Genomic DNA, 26,129 nt, shown 5'->3' with positions numbered 1-26,129 from the left:
ATGGTGAGCAGGTAACAGGTGTGAACAGGTAACAGGTGTGAACAGGTAACAGTGGTGAGCAGGTAACAGGTGTGTGTGTGTTTGTGTGTGTCTGTGTGTGTGTGTTTGTGTGTGTGTGTGTGTGTGTGTTTGTGTGTGTTTGTGTGTGCGTGTGTGTGTGTGTGCGTGTGTTTGTGTGTGTTTGTGTGTTTGTGTGCGTGTGTGTTTGTGTGTGTGTGTGTGTGTGTGTGTGGTTCAGGTATTGATTGGAACATTTGAACCCTGTGGCCATGTTCCAGAAAGAGCAAAGAACACACACACACACACGTGTATACACACACACACAAACACACACACACACACACACACACACACACGTGTATACACACACACACACACACACACACACACACACACAACGCCTGTGGCTTTATAAACAGCCGGGCTTGGAGGTTGTGACGCACATCAGTCTCTCTCTCCTTCCATCCCTCTCTCTCCCCCTCTCTCTCTCACTCTCCCTCTCTCTCTCTCTTGGTCTCTCCATCTCTCTCTCTCTCCGTCCATCTCTCTCCCCCCCTCTCTCTCTCTCTTGGTAAAACATCACAGTTTCTCTCACTCTTCATTTATTTCTCTCTTTCTTCATCTTCCTGCCTGCTGTTTGTTTTCTTTCTGCTCCCCAAATTGTCTTCTCGCGGATGTGCTGATCTCTCTCTCTCTCTCTCTCCCTCTCTCTCTCTCTCTCTCTCTCTCTCTCTAGTAGAGACCCGCTGCAGGTGGCTTCCTGCCTGTTGAGATGAGCCAATAGGAAACACTGTGAACAGGTGTTCATGCTGATGAAATTGATCTGCTCAGGTAAGGAACCAGACTCCTCCTTCTTTATTTGTTCTGCTTTAATTGTTCTTTATTGTTCATTGTTATCGAGCGTTGTTTGTTCCGTGGACGCCTGTCATGGGAACAATCAACATATAATCTCAAGCGGCGTTGTCAGTGTGAACAAATGTACTTTTTGTTTTGTTTTATATATAAATAAACAGTTTCAGGTTAATACAGACAATGCGAGAATTAAAATATTTCAGATTAATGCAGAAAGCAGAATGTTTGAAGCTCCTCATTCAACATGCGACATCCTATTTTTGTAAATGTATTCAATTTATTATTATTTTTATTTTATTCAGCTTTCTTCACACTTCCTCGAGTCTCTGACAGGCGTGTAATTCAAAATAGTCAGCGTTCATTTTAAATGATGAGTCAGCAAAAACACGTCTTTATATTTTAAGGATAATTGTAGCCGTTGTTGTGCGTCTCCTTTGTTTTAATCTTTAGCTTTTTAAACGTATTCATGGAAAGATTCCCGTCTCAATAAAAGATGAACCTCCGTCTTACGCAACATCTCCTGACCACACTGGAGGCAGCGAGGAGACGGGGAAGGAGGGAGGAGACGGGGAAGGAGGGAGGAGATGGGGAAGGAGGGAGGAGATGGGAAGGAGGAAGGAGACTGGTAGGAGGGAGGAGATGGGAAGGAGGTAGGAGACGGGGAAGGAGGGAGGATGGAGGGGACGGGGATGGAGGGAGGAGACGGGGTAGGATGGAGGAGACGGGGAAGGAGGGAGGAGACGGGGAAGGAGGGAGGAGATGGGGAAGGAGGGAGGAGATGGGAAGGAGGAAGGAGACTGGTAGGAGGGAGGAGATGGGAAGGAGGTAGGAGACGGGGAAGGAGGGAGGATGGAGGGGACGGGGATGGAGGGAGGAGACGGGGTAGGATGGAGGAGACGGGGAAGGAGGGAGGAGACGGGGAAGGAGGGAGGAGATGGGGAAGGAGGGAGGAGATGGGAAGGAGGAAGGAGACTGGTAGGAGGGAGGAGATGGGAAGGAGGAAGGAGACTGGTAGGAGGGAGGAGATGGGAAGGAGGTAGGAGACGGGGAAGGAGGGAGGATGGAGGGGACGGGGATGGAGGGAGGAGACGGGGTAGGATGGAGGAGACGGGGAAGGAGGGAGGAGACGGGGAAGGAGGGAGGAGACGGGGTAGGATGGAGGAGACGGGGAAGGAGGGAGGAGACGGGGTAGGAGGGAGGAGATGGGGAAGGATGGAGGGGACGGGGAAGGATGGAGGAGACGGGGAAGGAGGGAGGAGATGGGGTAGGAGGGAGGAGACGGGGTAGGAGGGAGGAGACGGGGAAGGAGGGAGGAGATGGGGAAGGAGGGAGGAGATGGGGTAGGAGGGAGGAGACGGGACAGACAAATGACTTTTCATGGATGTGTGTTTTTCCCGTCACGCCACTTCCTTCCCCTTTTCTCGCTCTCTTTCTCTTCCCCCGATCTGTCTCTCACTTCTTTCGACACCTTTATATCTGTTTCTCTTTCTCTCCGTGCACCTTTCATGCCTCCCTCACTCTCTCTCTCCATCCCCCTCACTCTCTCTCTCCATCCCCCCCCCCTCACTCTCACTCTCCACCCCCCCCCCCCCCCCCCTCACTCTCTCTCCATCACTGATCCATTATTCACATCCCTCTCTTCATCCCGCGACACCTGAAATCCACCGGCGGCGCTCCCGATGTAGACCCCCGTCTAGAGACCGGATGGGTCCACCAGGAACAGGACTTTCACCCAGGAGACCCACGTTCGAGTCCCCTGTTAAACCAAGTCCACGTTGCCTTGTTTAAAAGTTAAAAACTTCAATACTTCACTAACCGTAAAACATAACTGGGCAAATCTTAAAAACTAAATAAACCCACGTTTTGAAAAGACCCTGAATGCATTTAAAGGCCGTGGCCCTGAACAAGGTCCAGTGAAAGGGGGCCCTGTCCAAATCTGGTTCACAAATCTGCACATTTTTAATAATACTAATAATAAATTGTATTTATATATAGCGCTTTAAAATAAAGGAGAGTGAGACTGTGTCAGATTACGATGCTCCAGAAGTTTTTTGGTAATTACTGTAAGTGTTTCCGGTTGCTTTTATTGTCCGATATTATTATTATATTCCCAATATGCCTTTAAACAGCAGAAACAAAGTATAATTTAACAATGAAACATCAGTCGAGAGCGGCGGCTTGAGAGCAATGAAATGGACGATTCTGATTGGTTGAGCTGGAAGGTTTTTATCTCCTGGTCAGTCACAGGCTTCAAGAGTTTTTATTTATTTATATAGATTACCTTTCAATCTCCATTTTCTTACATTAATTAATTCATTAATTTATTTGTGTCCCTCAAACCCCAAACTACAGATTCTGCTTGTGTGACCATGAATATGATGAATATGATCACACCCTCCTCACATGATGAAAGGTTGTGTAAAAATAAATAAAACTGTCACTCAACTTCTCCCAGTTTAAAGAGACAGCTGTTTGAGCCTGAGGGCCGCTGCTGCCCCAGAGTAAGGCTTGCAGGCTCCGACCGCCAGCACAAACATCCAACATCTGTCTTCATGTTCAGGGAAAGTCACTCGGTCGACGTATTTACTAATTATTTCTTGGTTTTCTTTCTATATTTTTTTTAATATCGTGCAAAAAAACACGTGACACGATAAGTCAACGTTTATGTATTAAGTAACGTCACTTATTTTAACACCAAAACACAATTATTAGTAGTTTGTTCTGTTAACGAGCAGAAATCGACACGTGTTGCTGCACTTTTTGAAGTGAAAACGCACAAAAAAACTTTTTCTCACGACATCATACGAAATGCTGCGCGAGGATACGTTGAAAGACCTCGACCAATAAAGATGTGACAGGGTCATAGATATTACAGATTATTTGAACAAACATGGAGGTGCCGCGTGCATGCCATGCACACGCTAATTTAATGCGTGTGTGTGTGTGTGTGTGTGTGTGTGTGTGTGTGTGTCAATGCCACACCCTCTCACGGCCCTGCAAAAACATAAAGGCTAAACACAATCTGCATATTGGAGCGCCGCCGTGCGCGTTGCATCAGACGAGGGCAGATCTGGAAATGGAATCTCCTTCGGTTCCCCCTCGCTGCTCACATCTCACGCCCATCTATCAGCGCCGCCGCCGCCGAGCCATCAATCATCGCATTCCCGATGCTTTGTGGAAATGGGAGGGGGGGGGGAAAAAAAACTTCATTTAACGGCATTTTACCTTCCATCTCCATCCCCCTCTCTCTCTCACTCTTTGTCCGTCCTTCTATCCATCCGTCTGCGCCGCCCGTCCAATCTCGAGCCGCAGCGTAAGGTCGTTTATTAGAATCCATTTAAATGGATATGAGGCGCGCGTGCATACGCGGGGGGGGGGAGATTTCACGGCCAGCAAACACCGAGGCCGTTCCACCTCGCCGGCCCCCCATCAGGGCCCATAGACAATTACGACACACCACAGGTGGTCAACTCTGCGTATGCGTGTGTGTGTGTGTGTGTGTGTGTGTGTGTGTGTGTGTGTGTGTGTGTGTGTAAGAAAGAGGGGCAACAGCAGCATCCATCCATCTATAATAAAACACCTGAAGAAGCAAAGGGGTGAGGGGGGTGATGAAGCATGAGGGGAATACGAAAAAGAAAAGGAAGGATGAGATATAGATGAAACCAGGAGAGGGGGGGGGGGGGCATTGAGGGAGGTGGCTTGGAATGTTTGACAAGGACGTAGGTAAAGGGGGGGGGGGGGGAGGAGAGAGAGGTGAAGGGTGCATGTCTTTGATCCGTGACTTCACCACTTCATCGACTCCAGGCGTCACCGTGGAGACGGACGTGCAGGGTACCTGAACATTTAAAAGTGGGGGGCGCATCGTGCTCATTTTTCAGGTTCATACTTGTGTAATTTTTAGGTTTTTCTACGTGAACATGTTTGCATACTTTAAATTGTCTGTCTGAATATTCCCGTATTCTCTTCGGTCTGAAGGCGCCTTTAAGTTAAAAAAATAAATAAATAAAAAAGCCCTGACTTCTCCGATTGGCTGGTGAGAAAAATAAAAGTCGTACCTCGTGGTGCCAGAAACCCACTGAGGTGTTTTATTTCACGCCTGGTGAGTCCGGATACCCAAAATGTGTGTGAGGAATATAAAGGAAAAAAACGGACAAATCCCGTCAATTCTTCTGAATCCTAATTCACGTAATCCTCGAGCGATGACGTCATCGGAATCAGTGGGGTTTTTTTTCTTCACGGAGACAAAACAATCAAAGTGAGGGAAACAACAACAACAACAACAACAACAACGACGACGAGGGACGGAGTGGGTGATTAAAACTAGAGGAAGGCAGGAATGTGGGCCGGCATTATCAGAGAGAGAGAGAGAGAGAGAGAGAGAGAGAGGATGAATGATGTGTTCTGACCCATATTCACACACACACTGATGTTTTGTGACCCACATACAACCACATCTAAATACACATCCCACCTTTTAAAACCGACGTGTGTGTGTGTGTGTCTGTGTGTGTCTATGTGTGTCTGTCTGTGTGTGTGTCTGTGTGTGTCTGTCTGTGTGTGTGTCTGTGTGTGTCTGTGTGTGTGTGTGTCTGTGTGTGTCTGTGTGTGTCTGTCTGTGTGTGTGTCTGTGTGTGTCTATGTGTGTCTGTCTGTGTGTGTGTCTGTGTGTGTCTATGTGTGTCTGTCTGTTTGTGTGTCTGTGTGTGTCTGTCTGTGTCTGTGTGTGTCTGTGTGTGTCTGTGTGTGTCTGTGTGTGTGTCTATGTGTGTGTGTGTGTGTGTCTGTGTCTGTGTGTGTGTGTGTGTCTGTGTGTGTGTCTGTGTGTGTCTGTGTGTGTGTGTGTGTCTGATGACAGTGAATACCATTTTATTTGTTAGGAGTCATTTACGCCCACGTTTTGCCCCCCCCACCCCCCCTAGTTGCCGTTTAGCGCCTCTTTGCAGTAATCGTGTGTCTCTGTGTGTGTCTGTGTGTGCGTCTCTGTGTGTGTCTCTGTGTGTCTCTGTGTGTGTCTCTGTGTGTGTCTCTGTGTGTGTCTCTCTGTGTGTCTCTGTGTGTCTCTCTGTGTGTCTCTGTGTGTCTCTCTGTGTGTCTCTGTGTGTCTCTCTGTGTGTCTCTGTGTGTCTCTGTGTGTCTCTGTGTGTCTCTGTGTGTGTCTCTGTGTGTGTCTCTGTGTGTGTCTCTCTGTGTGTCTCTGTGTGTCTCTCTGTGTGTCTCTGTGTGTCTCTCTGTGTGTCTCTGTGTGTCTCTCTGTGTGTCTCTGTGTGTCTCTGTGTGTCTCTGTGTGTCTCTCTGTGTGTCTCTGTGTCTCTCTGTGTGTCTCTCTGTGTCTCTCTGTGTGTCTCTGTGTGTCTCTGTGTGCGTCTCTGTGTGTGTCTCTGTGTGTCTCTCTGTGTGTCTCTGTGTGTCTCTCTGTGTGTCTCTGTGTGTGTCTCTGTGTGTGTCTCTGTGTCTCTCTGTGTGTCTCTGTGTGTGTCTCTGTGTGTGTCTCTGTGTGTCTCTGTGTGTGTCTCTGTGTGTCTCTGTGTGTGTCTCTGTGTGTCTCTGTGTGTCTCTGTGTGTGTCTCTGTGTGTCTCTGTGTGTCTCTGTGTGTGTCTCTGTGTGTCTCTGTGTGTCTCTGTGTGTGTCTCTGTGTGTCTCTGTGTGTCTCTCTCTGTGTGTCTCTGTGTGTCTCTCTGTGTGTGTCTCTCTGTGTGTGTCTCTGTGTGTCTCTCTGTGGTCGTTTGACGTCTGTTTGTGTCTCATTGATCACTTTGTGACTTTGAGGTTGTCTCGCGTCTCTTCACGGTCGTTTTGTGTCTTTTTGAGGCCGTTAAGTGGATATCTTCTTAAGGATTTAAGAGGTCACGCTTTGCTCGCATTTCATCACCTTCACGTGTCGCCGCTGTCCGTCAACATCAAATCTCATAGATATAAATCTACTGTACGCAACTTTCCTTTTTTATTTGTTGTTGTTTGCCGGGAGTCAGCGAAGTGCGCGGCTCGTCCCGCCCTCTCCGTTGTCACTCGGTGCCGCTGCACCTGTCACTCACATTGACGAGCTGTCAACCTTGAAGCCGCCGTCAGGCCTCGGGTTTAAAGGAGCCTTCTGGATATCCGGTGAACAGCTGGCCACATCTGGATCTATAACCGTATATAAATCTATATCCATTCACTTTAACAGAACCGTCTTCTCGCAATGCTTTTTCAATTCCGCCCCTAAAAATCAATCGTTCACCCGAGTAGATGTTGAAAGGCAGGAATGACACGGAGCCCTTTTCATCTTTCTGGTCAAGTAATGGACATGTTTTCCTTATTTTGTTCAGGCACAGCAGGACGCCTATGAAGAGAGACGCTCGCACAGAGCCGGGAGTTGAATGTTGTCGATACGAGGGAATATGTGCGTATTCAGACTCGTTTGATTCCCCTTTGCTCGCTGGCGTTCGAGTATTAGAGGTATTAGAGGTATTCAATACACGTATGAATTAATATCCGACTGCACTAACTGCCTGAATCAGCAGCTTTTACCAGCGGAGCCGACGGAGAGATCAATGTCGTTCCAGCCGTAACACAGAGGGCATTAAACTACGGCAAAAAGCCTCAAAGAAAAGGTTGCTGAGCTATTTGTGTTCGATAGTACTGGAAATTATGGGAAATAAACTAAATATTACAGCTCATGGAGCAGGACGGGCCCAATTTTAATTTACAAAATGTATTTATTTACTGCTTGTTTAACGGAGCAATTTGATTTACAATACTAAAATTACAACTATAATATCATATAACTTGTAGCTGTACTGTATTGTAAGGTATGTCAAATACATTAAACTTAATATCGCTGTGACACTGCACACGAGAGACTAACTTTAAGCCGAGAAGATAACCGCGTAGCCTGGAACTGCATTTAAAATAGATTTAGCTGCCGTTAGCCGTTAGCACTAGCATTGTGTTCCTGACTTGTGGAACAATCAGAAACTGTATTTCATGGAGCTTATGTGTATAGTTTTTGGTGAAGATGTTATTCTTCATCTGCTCCTTTGACCTCCTCCGTGACCTCTTCCGGTTGACCTCCTGACGGCGATGTGCAGGAGGTGCCTCCTCTTTTTCTCGTCCTCGTTTGCCCGCTCCGGTGGTGATGCGACATGATGGTTTAATGGCCGAAGTCCTCCCTCCTGAAAACCACCAAAGCCCTCCTGACATCTGCTCCATACGACAGGACGGATCAGAGAGAGGAAAAGGAAGAGGTGTGTGTGTGTGTGTGTGTGTGTGTGTGTGTGTGTGTGTGTGTGTGTGCGTCTGTGTGTGTGTCTGCTGTCCTTTGACCAGGCGGTAGGAAGGTTGAAGTTTTTTCCAGCCCGCTGCACAAGTGAGTTGATAACATCTGTCACTTCATGTCACATCCACCACGACGTCATCCGCTGCCTATAAATAAAAATAAAAGACACTGCGCATTCCTTTTCTTCACTTTAAAGGCTTTAAACTTAAAGCGTTGACGTTTTAAACGTCTCAGTTAACGTGATCATCAGTAATGCTAGTTGAAGACCTTCAGTGCCTCCCTCTCTGTGCTCGCCCTCGCACATGGAATAGAAACGGCCGTGTTTTACCGGAGTCTTTCTGAACGGGATATTTATAGTGTTGAGAAAAGGAGGAACAACATTGTTTCTGCAAGCGCTGGAATATCTCTGGCATCCCGAGGGGTGCAGATACCGGATCCTGCACCTGCACACACACACACACACACACACACACACACACACTAAGACACAGTCATATTAAGACACTCATATTCCACGGTTTTAAGGACTGCACGCTCTAACAAATCCACTACCGGTAATTTCTTTAAATATATGTTTGTACTTATTTTGACGCAAAGAAGCAAAATGGCTTCCACTTTTAAATAGTTTTGACGTGATAAACGACCCGTTGGGGCATCGACCCTCCGGCCTCGGTGATGAGGCTGCGGCGGCACGGGGACGTTTTACGTTGGCCCGAATATGGGCGGCTGAATGGAAACGGCAATATTAGCGGATTTATTTCCATTTGCCACCTAAAACAGCTTATTAGGAACATTGTTGTTTTGGGAAAAAGGGCAAAAAACAGAATATTTTTGATAGACGGTATATTCTCATCAAACAATAGGCCTAATGTATAGATCATAATTAATTGTTCTTATTGAGCTGTCATTCGATCATTATTGCAACTAGCTGACATGTATCATTCATATATTTAGCATTAAGAGCAACTTACAAGCAAATTAATTTTAAAAAAAAAGGAAGGTAATAACTGCTGAAACCACACAAAAAGTGATGTGAAATAAACCCGTTCTTTCTAATAAGTATAATATTGTAATGGACACCAGCCGAGAGGTTAATTAGTCCCCGTGTTCTAAGGTTCAGGTTCAGAAATCCAAACCACGGCCATGACTCAGGAGAGGGCCATGTCCTCAGTGCTGCAGGAGCACATTAAATCATCTCACGTCTACGTAACGGGGAACTAAATCTGGTGGAGCTGAAGACGCTCGGTGCCAACTCGCCCATACTTGAATGCAGCGAAATTCTGCTCCTCACAGCATTTTTTATTTATGTCTTTGATTCGTGGCTTTCTGTCGAGCTCATTGTGAGTAACAAAGAAACAACGAGAGGTCCACAAAAAGTTCTTCATCACGACAGACAAAGCAAGCGACCGGTTCAACCGTCCAATCAGACACTGATCCTTTCGCCCTGCTTTTGAATAAATAAATCAGATTTAATAGGATCCTGGTGTAGAATAATGGAATATAATTTGGTATTTGGTGACAGAGATGGAGCTATCGACCAATCAAAAAGTGTGGAATAAGTCAAATTCATCATGATAAAGAAATGTACATAAATCGAGTGATGTTGACACCAAATGTCGTTGTTGCATTACTTTGTTTTGTGGCGTTACTTTGTGGCGTTACTTTGTGGCGTTACTTTGTGGCGTTACTTTGTGGCGTTACTTTGTGGCGTTACGTGTGGCGTTACGTGTGGCGTTACGTGTGGCGTTACGTGTGGCGTTACGTGTGGCGTCACTTTGTGGCGTTATGTGTGGCGTTACGTGTGGCGTTACGTGTGGCGTTACGTGTGGCGTCACTTTGTGGCGTTATGTGTGGCGTTATGTGTGGCGTTATGTGTGGCGTTACGTGTGGCGTTACGTGTGGCGTTACGTGTGGCGTTACTTTGTGGCGTTACTTTGTGGCGTTACGTTGTGGCGTTACGTTGTGGCGTTACGTTGTGGCGTTGCGTTGTGGCGTTACGTTGTGGCGTTACGTTGTGGCGTTACGTTGTGGCGTTACGTTGTGGCGTTACGTTGTGGCGTTACGTTGTGGCGTTACTTTGTGGCGTTACTTTGTGGCGTTACTTTGTGGCGTTACGTTGTGGCGTTACGTTGTGGCGTTACGTTGTGGCGTTACGTTGTGGCGTTACTTTGTGGCATTGCGTTGTGGCGTTACGTTGTGGCGTTACGTTGTGGCGTTACGTTGTGGCGTTACGTTGTGGCGTTACGTTGTGGCGTTACGTTGTGGCGTTACGTTGTGGCGTTACTTTGTGGCATTGCGTTGTGGCGTTGCGTTGTGGCGTTACGTTGTGGCGTTACGTTGTGGCGATACGTTGTGGCGTTACGTTGTGGCGTTACGTTGTGGCGTTACGTTGTGGCGTTACTTTGTGGCGTTACGTTGTGGCGTTACGTTGTGGCGTTACGTTGTGGCGTTACGTTGTGGCGTTACTTTGTGGCGTTGCGTTGTGGCGTTACTTTGTGGCGTTGCGTTGTGGCGTTGCGTTGTGGCATTATATTATATATTAGTCTGTGCTTCCTTTTTCAGGAATGAAACAGTGTTACTATCGGACTGCGTGTCAGGAGTTAATAAATGACTGCACGCTGTGGTGAGATGTGTTCAATGTCACTTTGTCTGATTGGTTTAAAAATCCAGCTGTGTGGTCAGACTGCTGCAATGACGTTAATGCATCCTAATGAGCATCGCTGGTCAAACGGCATTGATACCGACGGTTAAGTGTGACCGGCTTAATTAACCTTCGCTGTCAAAGTGTGATACATGTTGTCCGTTAGCTAATTAGGGTTTCAGGGTAGGATTCATTTTAAGTTCCTTAAACATACAGAAACAAATCAAACTCATATCAGTGCTCCAACTGGATGGTTTCTTTTAAACTTTGAAACAATTAACTTTCTCCACAGTGTTTGGACAGTTACTTTTATTTATTTTTGGGGGGGGGGGGAGATCTTGAGCTGTTACCTTAGCAACAACAACAACACTTCCTTTGGTCCATATGAGAAAACAAAAGCAGCGAATGCTAGTGAATGAGAGAAACTACAAATAGTTGGCTGAGGGTCAGTGAATCAGATCCCACTCAGCTCCCCAGCCCACACACACACACACACACACACACAGCCTCGGTCTGTTTAAAATACATCAGCTAAGAAGAATCCGTGTCACGGATATTTATTTGTTCAGGATCTGCAATGTTTTACGTTACATAAACTGTAAACGAGCAAATAGCTAAATAAATGTAAAATAAACACCTCACTCGCTGGTGATTGGGCAATCGCTCTGAGGCAATTCCCAATTGTAATTACAATTAACTTTGTTTAAATGTATGTTTTTTTATATTAGCAAATAAATTAGGATTCAAGCTATAACGGTCTAAAATGAAAAAAGTAAACTGGTGTAAATTTGACTGTAAATGTAAATGAGTCGTACAATTAAGCCAATTTCTTTTAATTGATCAGTTTTTATTCAATATTCTATTCATCGTAATAATCACAATTTTTTTAATCTCACATAATAAATAGCAAACTGTTTTCTATTGGTTTTCATTTCTAGCATGCAGATCCTTCTTCTTAACGACTAAACAGAGCCTGAAGACTGTTCTGACCTTGAAGAAGAAGCTGGAAAGTCTCAGGAGGGTTGTGTGTGTGTGTGTGTGTGTGTGTGTGTGTGTGTGTGTGTGTGTGTGTGTGTGTGTGTGCGTGTGTGTGTGTGTGTGTGTGTGTGTGTGTGTGTGTGTGTGTGTGTGTGTGTGTGTGGCAGTCCAGCTGTCAGCTATGAAAAGAAGAGAGGCTGCAGTGGTTTGTTGGGCTGCTCTGAACGGCGAGACCACTGGAGCGCAGCGGGAAGGAAAGTAAAGACGGAAGGACGACGGGAGGATGTGAAAGTGTGTGTGTGTGTGTGTGGGGGGGGGGGGGGGGGGGGGGTGAAGGTCAATTGAAGGTTGTTGTTGCTCGTTTTATTTTTGTAGCATCGTCACTTTGCTTTTTTTTGTGTGGGTATATGCAACTAAAATAGTTCTGAGACATTACAGCTGGCATTTAAGAAGTAAACCTTTCTGAGAAACTGAAACTGAATCTTGAAAAATGAACTCAACAGTCGAACTAAACTAAATATATACAAAGTAAAACTTCATATTTATGAAGAACTGAAACTAAAGCTAATACAGTTCAGTTAAAAAGCCAAAAATGTCATTTGAATAAAAAAGTAAAATACAAAGATATCAAATTTGAGACTTCCAAACTATACTGAAGTCAAAATAAATAAACTTTTGCACATAGTTTGTGGTAAACAGACTTATTCCCTTTGTTTTCATTCCACGCCGTTTTGGAAGGAAGGAAATTCTCTCTCTCCGGCTGCACGGTCGGCCGGCGCGATGGCGTATTTCATATGGAACAGAAGCCGTAACTCATGACGACGCCGCTGTATAATGTATGCAGCTAATGCACAAAGTGAAGCGGCGGCAGTCAATATCACCGGCTCTTAACCTTTATAGCTTGTGACGCCTGAAAGTAAATGGCTGCTTGTGACACACACACACACACACACACAGGATATGGGACCTGTACGTTGGTCTTTGGAACCCTCGTGCGTCTGCCTCTCTTGATTTAACCAACAGATGCAACTTTTATTAACAAAGCATAACGATTGATTAATTTCTCAACATGACGCACAACAAGACACTGTATTTACATTGAAGTCAGCTCCAAGACGAACCCGCCTCACTGTTATACAGCAGCACTACTAACTGCGTCTACTCGTCGAGCTCAACCTCAGGACGGCTTTTCCAGAATGGCTTTTGTCAACTTCCAGAAGGAAAAAACAAAACCTGCAGCTCCGCCGTTCATTGCGATAATCGAGGAGGGAACCGAAGGAGAAGACGTCTCGGGAACACGTCGCCGGTCCGTCCGACGCCGACTCGGCTTATTCCGTTAATGCAGAGTTCCTCCTCCGTTTCATTCTGTACAGCTCGACACCAAATAATGGGAAAAGGAACTGGGGGAGACGGCGTCTGCGACCGGGTTGTTTTACAAGTAGCTTCCAGGGGAGGTTCAGAGATTCCATGTCGGCCTCTTTTTGCTTTCAGCAACGAGCCCAAAACCGGACATCGAAACCATGTCCTGCATTAATGTGCAACGACTATAGAGATTACAGAAGTCCTGATGCAGAAAGAATCAAACCCAAATGAATTAAAATAAAGGTTTATGTTGTCGTTCTTCTTTTGAGTCCAGAGATGAAATGATTGGCGGTGATATCTTTTTCAGAGTTGTTTGTATAAACTAGTGTTTTGGAGACGGATAAGCCTTCAAACTCATGGATGATTTCATCTTCTTCGTTGGTTTACTTTGTAGCGGAGGGGATCACACCGGTGGAGCCGCTTGCTTTGTTTTGCTCTTAAAATCTTCTCTTTACGGCACAAAGCTTTAACAAAGACGAGCCGCCGGCTGCCGGTTCCAGACGTTGGTGACTTTGGAGGTCGCGTGCTCGTCTCGTGGAGTGAGTTCCCTTCCATCCCTCATGCAGCGGCTTTCCAAACAGTTGGTAGCTAACGTCGGGCAGTCGAGTTGCATGAAGCTAAATAACCACGTGGCGTCGTCCATCGGCTGAGGAACAAAGCAAAGATATAGATGTGTGACGTAGTTCTGCTCACAGGCAGTAAAAACAATGTCATGCACCTTTTACTGAGAAATGCGCACTCCTTGAAAGTGTGGAAAAATGTGCAATACCACAATCAGTGCAATACCCCCACACAAACTTCCACCAACATCTGAACATGTGCAATATCCCCATATAACTGTCCCCTTCCCCCTCTTTCTTTCTTTTTACAAGCTAGGTACAGCACTAGCCTACTTACCTACTTATTATCTCTGCACTCTCCTTTCCTTTCTTATGTTTATTTTTGATAACCTGTTCCTGTACTTAATACTGTTAATACTGTACATACTGCACATACTGCCTAGACTTTCAAACGTCTTTTGTACAGTGTTTTTATAAAAATATATTTTTCATTTTTCATATTTCTATTATTATTACGGTTACTATTATTATTATTATTATTATAGTGTGTTTGTTTTGTACCTCTGTTGACTCGGAGAACCCTGCAAAAATAATTCCAATGTGTCTGGACTGCTGGTCTAGGCACAGATGTCAAATAAAAAAGCTTGAACCTTGAACCTTTTAAAGGGTCCTAAACATGGCCCCCCGCCGTGGTAACCAGAGGAGGAGGTGGGTGCACGTTGAACAGTAAGCATTCGTGACAAGCTGTCAAAGTGAGTTACCACCGCCCGCCGCTTCACTTATACATGAACATATAGCAGAGAGGCTCTCACACACAGAGCCAGAGAGGTCACTGTGAGCAGGAGCGCTGCCGCAGTGCCTCTGAGCACGACGCTGAGAAGTCAATGCTTTTTGAGGGTCACCTGCACGCCGTGTAGTCGGTGCCGACAGCGGCGTGAACACATGCGCGTGAACACATGCGTCTGAACACGTGGCGGAGAATAAAATAGAAATGCGAGAGAGACCGGCAACGCCGTGGCAACGCCGTGGCAACGCCGAGTACAAATGACACATTTTACAAATTTGTGCTATTTATACAGCTTTTTCAAAAGATAAATAAATAAAAATTCTCGCTCTCAAAGATCATCGCTAGTCTCTGTAGGTGTCCATCTGTCAGTCACACTGATGGGTTTACCGGTTACATCATAATTGTGGCGGACATGTGACACCATAGTGCACAGAATATTAATGTCTCATAGCAAGATTCATAGCGTTCTTGGTAACCGACTCCCTTCTGTTTGTTTACGTTGATTTAGTTCATGGGCAAACAAACAACGGCTAATATCTTCACACACTCACAATATTTCTCGCCTTATTTCTCTGCAGCTGGGTCCCGTACCCTTCAGGGCTTTTTGAAATATAACACTATCACCATTTATAACAATCTTTTCCCTTGCTGCCTGCCCCTTCTCCACCATCACTCCACTCTGTGTGTCTCTTAAAGTCTCCCTCCTCCCGTCTTAAATCACACTGAAGTTTGGAAAGAACCAAATAAATGTGTATTTGTTGGCCGGTTTTGTCATGCAGCCGCACGAGAAGCGACGCACTATAAGTCACAGAATCAATGGTGAGGCCACGAGGTGCGTCTGGAAGGAGGTCGGGGTGGATGGTGGGTTTAGAAACACAGGACTTTCACCCAGGAGGTGTATGTGTCCCGCGTCAATGTTGATTTATTTAACAAACTTTTCCTAAACATAACCACGTGCCTTTTTGATAGCATACCAAATCTTGAAGATACGTTGAATTCCTCAAGATTTAATTAATTTAAAGATACTTAATTTACAGCAAGGAACATTTAGTGTTGGCTCTGGTGCCCCCTGTGGACTAAAGTGGTAGTGTTGGTTCTGACGCCTCCTGTGGACTAAAGTGGTAGTGTTGGTTCTGACGCCTCCTGTGGACTAAAGTGGTAGTGTTGGTTCTGGTGCCCCCTGTGGTCTAAAGTGGTAGTGTTGGTTCTGGTGCCCCCTGTGGTCTAAAGTGGTAGTGTTGGTTCTGGTGCCCCCTGTGGAATAAAGTGGTAGTGTTGGTTCTGGTGCCCCCTGTGGACTAAAGTGGTAGTGTTGGTTCTGGTGCCCCCTGTGGTCTAAAGTGGTAGTGTTGGTTCTGGTGCCCCATGGGGACTAAAGTGGTAGTGTTGGTTCTGGCGCCCCTTGTGGACTAAAGTGGTAGTGTTGGTTCTGGTGCCCCCTGTGGACTAAAGTGGTAGTGTTCGTTCTGGTGCCCCCTGTGGTCTAAAGTGGTAGTGTTCGTTCTGGTGCCCCCTGTGGACTAAAGTGGTAGTGTCTCTAAGCAACAGGGTCCCTTTACAAAACCTGCTATTTTACTGCAGCGGGGTCTGACAGTCTGCCCCTCTAAGTCCTGGTTCTGGTTCTCCCGTGCCCCCTCTTCCCTCCAGCGGGTCCAGCAATACGTTCTGGGTCTCCAGCAGCGTGACCCAGCTCTGCTCCTGGAGGAGGAGGAGGAGGAGCTGAGCTCTCTTCCTCCCTCCCTGTTTACGGTGGACTGGTCTCTGCTGCATCTGGGTCTGTTTACGGTGGACTGGTCTCTGCTGGTTCTGGGTCTTGAGCTAAAGGAGAATCCGACATGGTGGCTTCGATGAGAAGCATTAAGAATAACCATTTAAAAAATAGCCAACCTTCTCCCCGATGGTCTTGTTTACATATGAAGGTCATATAGAGACATCAGGATTAAAATGGGGACCAGTTAAAAGTTCCTCATGGTCACACAAATATGAACCTCATGGTGGCACAAGAAGAAAAGTCAGAGGATCTTCAAAGTCAAGAGGATTCATCCTCTGGGGACCATGAATGCCTAGTAGTTGATAGTAGTTGAGATGATTCAGTGTGGACCAACCTGGTGCACCGACAGCCAGACTGATATTACCTGATGGGGGTTTGTGTGAATTTAAAATCCATATAAATATAGATTTTCCTTCCGAGAGAACGAGAGAAAATGAAGTTTACGAGGACGCGACGAGAAGAGAATAAAAAAAGGAAAGAGGAGACAACGAAGTGTGAGAGATAGAGAGAGAGAGAGAGAGAGAGAGAGAGAGAGAGAGAGATAGAGAGAGAGAGAGAGATAGAGGCTGCTGGGAACCGTTTGGGGCGAGAACTTTTTCCTCTTCTCAGGAAATCTGTGTGAAACCAAATTACGTGGGGGGGGGGGCGATGGAGAGGCACTAAGAGACCGAAATTAAAACGATATTGGGAGTCATTTGATTTGTTTCTCCTGCTTTGTATTCAGAGCACTGATGATGGCAGAAGACACGTCCTGCAAAGAACGTCAGTGTCAAAAAGTACAAGTTTTGAGGTACATTAATTGACCCCCTCGGTTACCGTTGCTAGGGACGTCCAGCGCGTCGATATGACGTTTTCAACAGTGAGAGATGTTCCCAAAAAAAAAGGAGACAATAGCAGATTTATGTGACGTCAAGAGAGAAGTAGATAGAAAAGGACTGGAATGTGCATTTGAGAGCTACGGTCACAGTTGTGAATGAAGAATAAAAAAAATAATAAAAAATAAAGAGAAAAGCCAGTCAAAACGCAACTGTAAATATTCATGTTAATTAAATACAATTTAAATAAAGTTCATCCTTAAAATCCAAGTTTGAAGATATTCCCTCCAGGTTTTCCTGTGCTCACGTTAACGGGGCCAAATACTTTTGTTAAAATATACAGATTATTTAGACTTGTATGTCTAAATTTCCGTACTAACTGTGAATTAAATGTGCAAAACACCAAAGTGCAGTGAATCTATTTTGCATTTCAGGAAAACAAAGTCGCAGACGCACGAAACATGAATAAAGGAACAGAATGAAATCTGCTCTTCACTAAGACAGATGGGTCATGTAGGATGTAAAAAAACACATTGAAAGCCAAAAATCAGGCCGATTATAATCTGCTGGGTTGATGAGGGGAAAGTGGAAACAGGTGAGCAGGCGATGAGTCAGGTGACTCAGACTTCTCTGAGGGCCCCTGGTGGATGGATGAAGAACGGCAGTGCAGGGGCCTGAAGGTGTTTGGTAAAGGTCGAGGGGTGATTACAAGTCATAAGGAGACCCTTTTGTCCTCATTGTAACATTCATAAGCACACGTTTTTTAATGCAAAACACTTCCTCCTGCAGAATTAACTTCCTGCCACGTTAATGATGCACTTCCTGCTTTGAGTATCACATGACTTAAAGGCCTAACATTGTAAACGCCCCGCGAGGTTCTGCTTCCGTCGTATTCCTCGAGGAAACGTCAGGTTTGTGTCACATACAATGTAGGAGAGGGCATGAAGGGCGGCATCCCAACACTTTAGAAGCCAAAAGGCACATTAGAGTGTCCTCCTCCTCTTCCTCCTCCTCCTCCTCCTCGTTCAGCTGTGATGTGAATGAAGACGGACAGATAGTGACTGGCAGCGAGACGGATGAAGAGGTAGACGGGCACAGCAAACAGACGGATGAGACGTTAAATAGAAATGGAGAGGAACAGCATCGTCCCGTAATCTAATGATGATGACTTAAGAGACGTGTGTGTGTGTGTGTGTGTGTGTGTGTGTGTTGACTCTAGCTCTAATTATCTGAAATGGAATAAGTCCTCAGGGGAACGAGAGCTGGAAAGAGAAGCAGGGGGAAGATGGGTGCAGGGTGCAAGGCAGGCGTTGCGCAACACGACCCCACCCCCCCCCCCACCCCTCCTCGTGCACCGCTGTCACGAAGGACACTCATTTGTTTATTATATGTTTTAATTGTATTGCTTTATTTATGGCTAGTCACTTAACGTGCTCCATAAATGTCAGCGCGCTAATTGATTAATTCAAGCAAAGATATACGTGTTAATTAAAAGGCAAGAGGTTAGTAATATAGTTGGATTTAATATCGCTAAGATTCATGTTTGTACATTGAACAATGAATGGTCCTATTATATTATCCTTCCTTATTTTAGATTGGGAACTACACAACATGGTGCACCTGTAACGTTATTTATGGTTGAGACGCCTTTTTTGAAAAGATAAAAAATGTAAAATGCTTCACAAAGTTCCTAAATCTTAACCAAACGTCAAGATTTTGGTAACTACAGTCAGCATGATGAGACAAAGCGCTGTTTGAAGTTGAGTGCTTTTCCACTCTCACTTTAAAAATCTTCAACTCGGGCACTTACAAAAATAAAAGCTGCCTCAAAGGCTTCAAAGTCGACATCAAAGTGCACCAAGTTGCACAGAAAAAGCCGTCAAAAGGTTCTCTCGCTGTTCCTTCGTCCTGTAAGCAGCCGGTAAGGATAACCAGCCATGCAGCAACTGCAGAGACTTCTCCTTTTTGGGGTTTGGAGGAGACCAAAACGGAGCCTCAAAGAGGTGAATATTGAATATGGTTGTTCCCTCCTGCAGTGAGCTCCAACCAGAGCCATGGGGAGTACCCGGACTGCCGGAGCGAGAGGGATTCGGGAGGGGAGGCGTCTCTCCTGGTGTCTCCGCTGGTGGTGGCGGGGATCGTTATAGGTCTGGTGCTCTTCCTCTCCTGCATCACCATCATCGTCGGCAGCCTGCGCAAAGACAGTCGACTCCGACACCCTCACCTCCGAGCGAGCTACGGTCAGTCTGCCCGACGCACCCGCACGTCCTTCCAAAGATCTCCAGTAGGGGGTTTCAGCTTCTCCAGAGAATGGCAATATTTTATTTTAAAAGTGACATAATCCTTTTAATTAACCTTTGAAATTCTTCTATTATGCTGTCGTCCACTTGGTGTACAAATAATCATATGTACATGAAATAAGTGCGCAAAAAAAAATCTGCAATCTGTCAATTCAAATGTGGCTTTTGCGTGACGTCTCTCCAGGTCTGGATGGTTTTTCCTATGGAGGTTCAGTAGGAGAACTGAGATCCACCTGCTTAGAAGACTTTCCTCCCGGTTTAGACGTGGATTCATACAGAGAGACCCTGTCACAGGTCAACAACCTGTACCCCGACTCACCGCCACGGTAAGAACTTGAGTGTGAATCTACGGAAAACGCTTTCATGGCCCTCGGCATCAAAGAGGGAGGGGAGGTGGAGGTCTCAAACAAGACAAGTATATTTGTTGCCTAAACCTGAGCGCCATCGTTTCACAACTTTAATCACAAGTTACAACGTTAACTACAATGTTTTCAACACATTAAACGTGTGTTACGTGTAACGTAGCTACAATAGTTTCACAACGTTAACCGACTGTTACAACGTTAATCACAATGGTTTCAACACATTAAACGTGTTACGTGTAACGTAACTACAATAGTTTCACAACGTTAATCACAATGTTTTCAACACATTAAACGTGTGTTACGTGTAACGTAGCTACAATAGTTTCACAACGTTAATCACAATGGTTTCAACACATTAAACGTGTTACGTGTAACGTAACTACAATAGTTTCACAACGTTAATCACAATGTTTTCAACACATTAAACGTGTGTTACGTGTAACGTAGCTACAATAGTTTCACAACGTTAACCGACTGTTACAACGTTAATCACAATGGTTTCAACACATTAAACGTGTTACGTGTAACGTAACTACAATAGTTTCACAACGTTAACCGTGTGTTACGTTAATCACAATGTTTTCAACACATTAAACGTGTGTTACGTGTAACGTAGCTACAATAGTTTCACAACGTTAACCGTGTGTTACAATGTTAATCACAATGGTTTCAACAAATTAAATGTGTGTAACGTTAAACTACAATAGATTCACAACGTTAACCGCCTGTTACAACGTTAGCCGCCAGCGCTACACAATGTTAGCCATGCACAGACCTTCAGCGACATGATACAACAATATAGTGAGTAAGGGATGAGATCCTTTTTTTAAAAAGACAAGTTAAAAGACATTTATAGCCGAGTTAGCCTGCTGCTGGCGGTAGCTTCATATTTAGCATGCAAACGTGAGAAGAAAAACATTTTGTAATCTGGAGGCACTTCTGTTTCCTTGTGGGCATTTTTCCTTTTTTTTACAGACAGCCAGTGTTGGTTTTGGACAAGTCTAAAAAATTCAGAAAAGGACATTTTAAAACATTAGCCTGTCCTCATCCATCAATATCTACAGTTTGTTTAAAAAAAAAAAAAAAGTAGACCACGCCTCCTTTTGCCAATTATGTCAAATGTCAACTCAAAAACGCAACTGACCATTCAGACCGTGTCCCCCACTGCTCTCTATCCACTCGGCTTGACCCTTCCTCTGTGGTAATTCATTTATTAGGAGCACCGCTACCTTTGGTGCCCTTTGTTAGGGTGCAGCAATGAGCGTTTGTGCACTATCTATCTATGTGTGTGTGTGTGTGTGTGTGCGTGTGCGTGTGTGTGTGTGTGAGTGTGTGTGTGAGAGCGAGTGAGTGAAAGAAAGAGCTCACTAAAGGCCAATGTCATGGTGTTTTTGATCTAAATGTCAACTGGTCTAATTGGCAACTTTAATAATTCACATACATCCCTCCCCTGCAGTGTGTGTGGGTGGGTGTGTGTGTGTGTGTGTGTGTGTGTGTGTGTGCTTTGTTCTCCTCCTGCCTCTGCTGCAGAAACATTCACTCACTTAACCCAATTGAATCGATCTGGGGTTGGATAGCGTCTTATCTTTTCTATTTGTTCATTAAAAGAGACTTAGACAGTCATCTGAATACCTGATGCACCCGGTCAGCAAACGTAACAACTTTCAGCATCAGATATGAGGGGGATGATTAAATTATAATAATACTAATGATTATTTCAACTAGGTTCCAGATATTTCTGTCAGTTAGCTCTTACAGATGGCTCAAAATGCTTCAATACCCCCGCTGCGTTTAGCATGAACGCCTCGTTTATTGGTGCAAAGGTGCAACTTTAGTTCTATAATAGCAAAACATTGTGCCATAGTTGATGAATTCCTCTGACATTGAGCCACAATTAGAAAGTTAAACCAGTTTATGGTTTCATCAGGTTTCTACAAAGCAGGACCTGTCAATCACCTTGCAGCCGCGCCCCTAAAGTATACCCTCCTTTATGGTCTGTTTGACTCTAAACAACCAGAGAAGTCGCCCCCTGGTGGTCAGGAGAGAGAATGCAGCTTTAACACGTGAAGCATAGACTTTTATACAACCAGAGGAGTCGCCCCCTGGTGGTCAGGAGAGAGAATGAAGCTTCAACACATGAAGCATAGACTTCTATACAACCAGAGGAGTCGCACCCTGGTGGTCAGGAGAGAGAATGCAGCTTCAACACATGACGCATATACTTCTATACAACCAGAGGAGTCGCCCCCTGGTGATCAGGAGAGAGAACCAATTGTTTCCGACTGCAGTTGCTCAGTTTTCAGGTTCCATCCAAGCCTCCAAACATGATAATCCACGTACAGGTGGATCTCGATTCATGCCGATTTAATGGCGGTGCACCTTCACATCCATCACGTGGAACCTGAGGCTGAAGGTTGTGATCTGGGGGACCAAAAGCGTCGCTCCCGGTGCTATCTGGTGACACAAAGTGCTCTCTGCCTGAACGATGCATCATCGGCAGGAGGGATTACAGCCGCTCAGCAGCAGGGTTTGTGTTTGCTGCAATGCTGCAGGCTTTTAGATCTGTGGGACAAGAACATGTTCCCATGGACTAATACAGCTTCCAGAAGACGTCCGGTGAACCGTACGGGACAGAGACCTCGACACGGTGTTTGTCCTCGCGTGGAAACACGAGCGTGACAGTAAAGGAAAGAAGGAAAGGAAAGAAGGAAAGGAAAAGAGGAAGAGGGAAGCTAGCTGCGTCAGTGCTCTGGCAGGGAACCAGAGAGTTCTGGACGGCCTGTGTGAGAGCCGGACGATGGGACGCCAGCCAATACACACACACACACACACACACACACACACACACACATCCAAACAGACACACACATACACAACGCACATTTTGTTTACCATAATGCTGACAAGTCGTTGTTTGGTTCCCTGACAACACGCAGGTAGGTGTGATGATCCTGCAGTGTGTGTGTGTGTGTGTGTGCGCGCGCGTGTGTGTGTGTGTGTGTGTGTGTGTGTGTCGGCCACAGATGGTTGAGGGGAAACTCAGAGAACTCAGATCAACACCTCACCTACTGAGACAGTGAACGTTACGCTTCCGACAAACACACACACACACACACACACACCTATACACACACACATCTACACACACACACACACACTCTGTGTCCCAGAAAAACTTGCGCTCACGGATCAGCTGCTCACCTGTGGAGACTGAAAGCTTCTGCTTCCTCTCAGGGAGAAGCAGGGTGAGCTTTGGCTCACACACACACACACACACACTTACAAATACACACAAACACACACTTACAAACACAAACAAACACACACTTACAAACACACACACACTCCTGACTTTCTGATTTGTGTTGCGTAATAATATCGGGAAAAAAGTTGAAGTTAACTGTTGTACAAAGATTAGAAAGATGAGAGTCGACTGCTGTTTTATTTTTAGATTGTGGTCAATATCCACAATTGTGATCGTAGTAAGCAGCTTTAATTTTATTTAGATGTTATTATTACACACAACACTGACATATTTTAGCCTAAGTATGAAGTTATTTGTTTTAATAAAAGGCAACACTGAGATTTACTGTTTCCTAAATGAGCGTTTAAGCTGGCGTTTCTTACGTGGGAGGCGTCCTTAGACGAGGCGCTGCGATACGAAGCAGGAAGTATAAAGATCACCAAGACATACGGGAGCACATGTTGCACGTCAGTATTTTACTAACTTTCCTGTAAAGAAGTTTTGAAAAGACTCGTATCATATCATATGTCCTACATCATGTTCTATGAGCATACGTTGCATATTGTGATGAAATAACTGTCATCTAAAGCTGCTTTATGCTGAGAAATCACATCACACACACACACACACACACACACACACCTGTGAATGTAGCATCTATACGGTTCTCCACAGGCCGAGTACCTCACAGTGGTAGCGAGGAGGGCCGTGCCAGCTTCACACACACACACACACACACACACACACAGACCATATGCTCTGTGCCGAGCGTCACAACCGACACAGGAGGCTCCGCCCCCTCTCGTCGTGCCCCCGGTGCAGTGCCGCGGTTTCACATGAATATAATCGTGGTTTAAAAAGTTGTTGAGGCCTGAGAGTCTCTGGACACACGCTCACAGGCAGCAGCAGCGAAGGGTTGTGGAGCTGGTAAAATATTTACACTTCCTGATGATTAGAGAGTTTTTTTTAAACAAAGAACTCCCTGACGGACAAACTTATGAACCGACGTGGTTTCAAGAGTCATTTCACACGATCGGCAGCAGAAACGGGCAGTCGGGTATTTCTCACACCTAGCAAACACACACACACACACACACACACACACACACTCACACACGTGTTGGCAGAACACACGTAAAGTGTAAAACAACACACTCATTATGAGGTTCCTGCAGAAACACACACCGGGGAACAGAGGGGCTGGTAACGACATGGTGTGTTACAACACCTCTGAAACACACACACACACACGCTCCTCGTCACCAATTTTCACCTCACCACTTATCTGTCCACTGTGTGTGTGTGTGTGTGTGTGTGTGTGTGACTGAGCGTTGTCCTCACATGCAGGATGAAATATCTCTTTGTTTCTTTCTCACACAAAACACACGCACACACACGTTGAACCGGAAAACCACAGAAACACACATTCAAAAGTCTCCAACGCTGCTTTAAAACTGTTGGCAAGTGGGCACACACACACATGCACACACACACACACACATGCACACACACAAACACACACATGCACACACACATGCACACACACAAACACACACATGCACAGAGAGAGGGTGGTGAAGGAGACAGAGGAAATATAAAAAAGAAAGAAAGAGGTCCAACACACTGGTGGTACCAGACTGATATGATTAACCATGCGCTGATTGAGTTATACTGATTTACTGCTTCCTGTCCCCCATCATCATCTATCATGAGCTCAACACACACACACACACACACACACACACACAGGTTGTATAACTCTATTGAGTTGTTGTCTATGGCACATCTTCTATTCTCTCTCTCTTCTCTCTGGCTGAGGGAAGACGTTGGAGGAGCATTTTAACACCACAACGGATGTCCAACATAACGTTACCACGGAAACCGGTCTCACGCGTGTGCCGCCGCATCACATTTTGTAGACTTTATAGACGGACACACAGGATTCCCACCATTTTTTTTTTTTAAGATGATTTTTTTTTAAAAGGTCCCCATCCACATTGAATTTCAAACCGAGAATCCAACTGTCCAAACCAGAGTTCCCCGTTCGGCCTTCTGTGACTTTGCCTCCTGGCGTGCCGCTCTGCAACTTGACCTCTGACCTCTGACCTCTCGAACACCACTAGAGGAATCTCGTGGGCGGAGTATTAAAAAGGTCGAGCCAAAGGTCAAGTGAACTTTGCAATGTGATATTCTCTGCACGCATTTTTTCTTTTTAAATAATGACGTGCAAGCAAACACTATGTGCAGCGCCGCGTTGGCAGCCAGCACGGTTTATGTGTGTGTGTGTGGGAGTTTGTTTGTGTGCGCATGTGGGGTCCAATATATCACAAATATGGATGTGTGCAAATGGGTGGGCGTGAAAGGCATTGGGGTTGTTGTTGTTTGTTTTTTTCATATGTTGTTTGAGTTACATAAAACGTTTCTCTGCAGCGTATTTCTCTTCCTTTCCACGGACAGATGAAACTAGACAAATATCAGCACTTAATGTATAATAAGAGTTAGCAAAGAGATTTAAAAAAAGATATAAAAGAGCTGCCAACTGGGATGAGATACAGGTTCCAGGTCCTGTGAATAAACATCGTAAAAGCATGACATTTAAAAACATCTAAACATTCAAAAATAAATCTATTAAAGAGCAATGTTCTACTCTATTCAAACAACAGAACATTATCTTATCTTTAACATCATAATAAAAATAATTTCTAAATATTTAATAATCATTTTTAATTCATATTATTATTAACAATTTACAGAAACATTGTGTGCAATAATCCACCTTCATTTTGTTTTTTATCTCCACAGGTACGATGAGTGCGTCGGCCCGTGTTCGCCTCAGTTCTACATACCTTCAGATGACCCGCCTCCTTACTCCCTATTGGACCCCTGTCAGAGAGGGGCGGAGCCAGAGGAGCGGCCGGACGGCGCCCGGTCCTCCCCCTCCGAGCACCAGCACGTGGCGTCCATCTCCTTCCCGCCGGAGGCCGCGCCGCCGTACGAGTCCGTGTCGCCCGAGCGGCGGCGGCGCCTCCCCCTCGTGCCATGTGACCTTTACAAGCACCAATCGGAGACGGGGGACGACGGCAACGCCCGGCAACCGGGGGCCAACCAGATCCTCTAGGAGGACTAGCTGGATTAAAAGAAGAACAACAAACACTTGACGAGGGGGGGCGGAGCAGGTGTGACACCAAGACTGTGGAC

General features: G+C 45.5%; 1 protein-coding gene across 1 annotated transcript; it reads left to right on the top strand.

Annotated features, from left to right (window-relative positions):
- bean1 (brain expressed, associated with NEDD4, 1) lies at positions 1-26,049 on the top strand. Its single transcript, XM_034552455.1, is given in 5 exon segments — positions 1-11; positions 737-831; positions 19,059-19,262; positions 19,507-19,648; positions 25,734-26,049. Coding segments are annotated over 5 exon segments (768 nt in total).
- The last annotated feature ends 80 nt before the right edge of the window (positions 26,050-26,129 follow it).

The sequence above is a fragment of the Cyclopterus lumpus genome, chromosome 15 (genome assembly GCF_009769545.1).
Source record: "Cyclopterus lumpus isolate fCycLum1 chromosome 15, fCycLum1.pri, whole genome shotgun sequence".
NCBI classification, from domain to species: Eukaryota; Metazoa; Chordata; class Actinopteri; order Perciformes; family Cyclopteridae; genus Cyclopterus; species Cyclopterus lumpus.
This window is presented reverse-complemented; position numbering and strand designations above follow the sequence as displayed.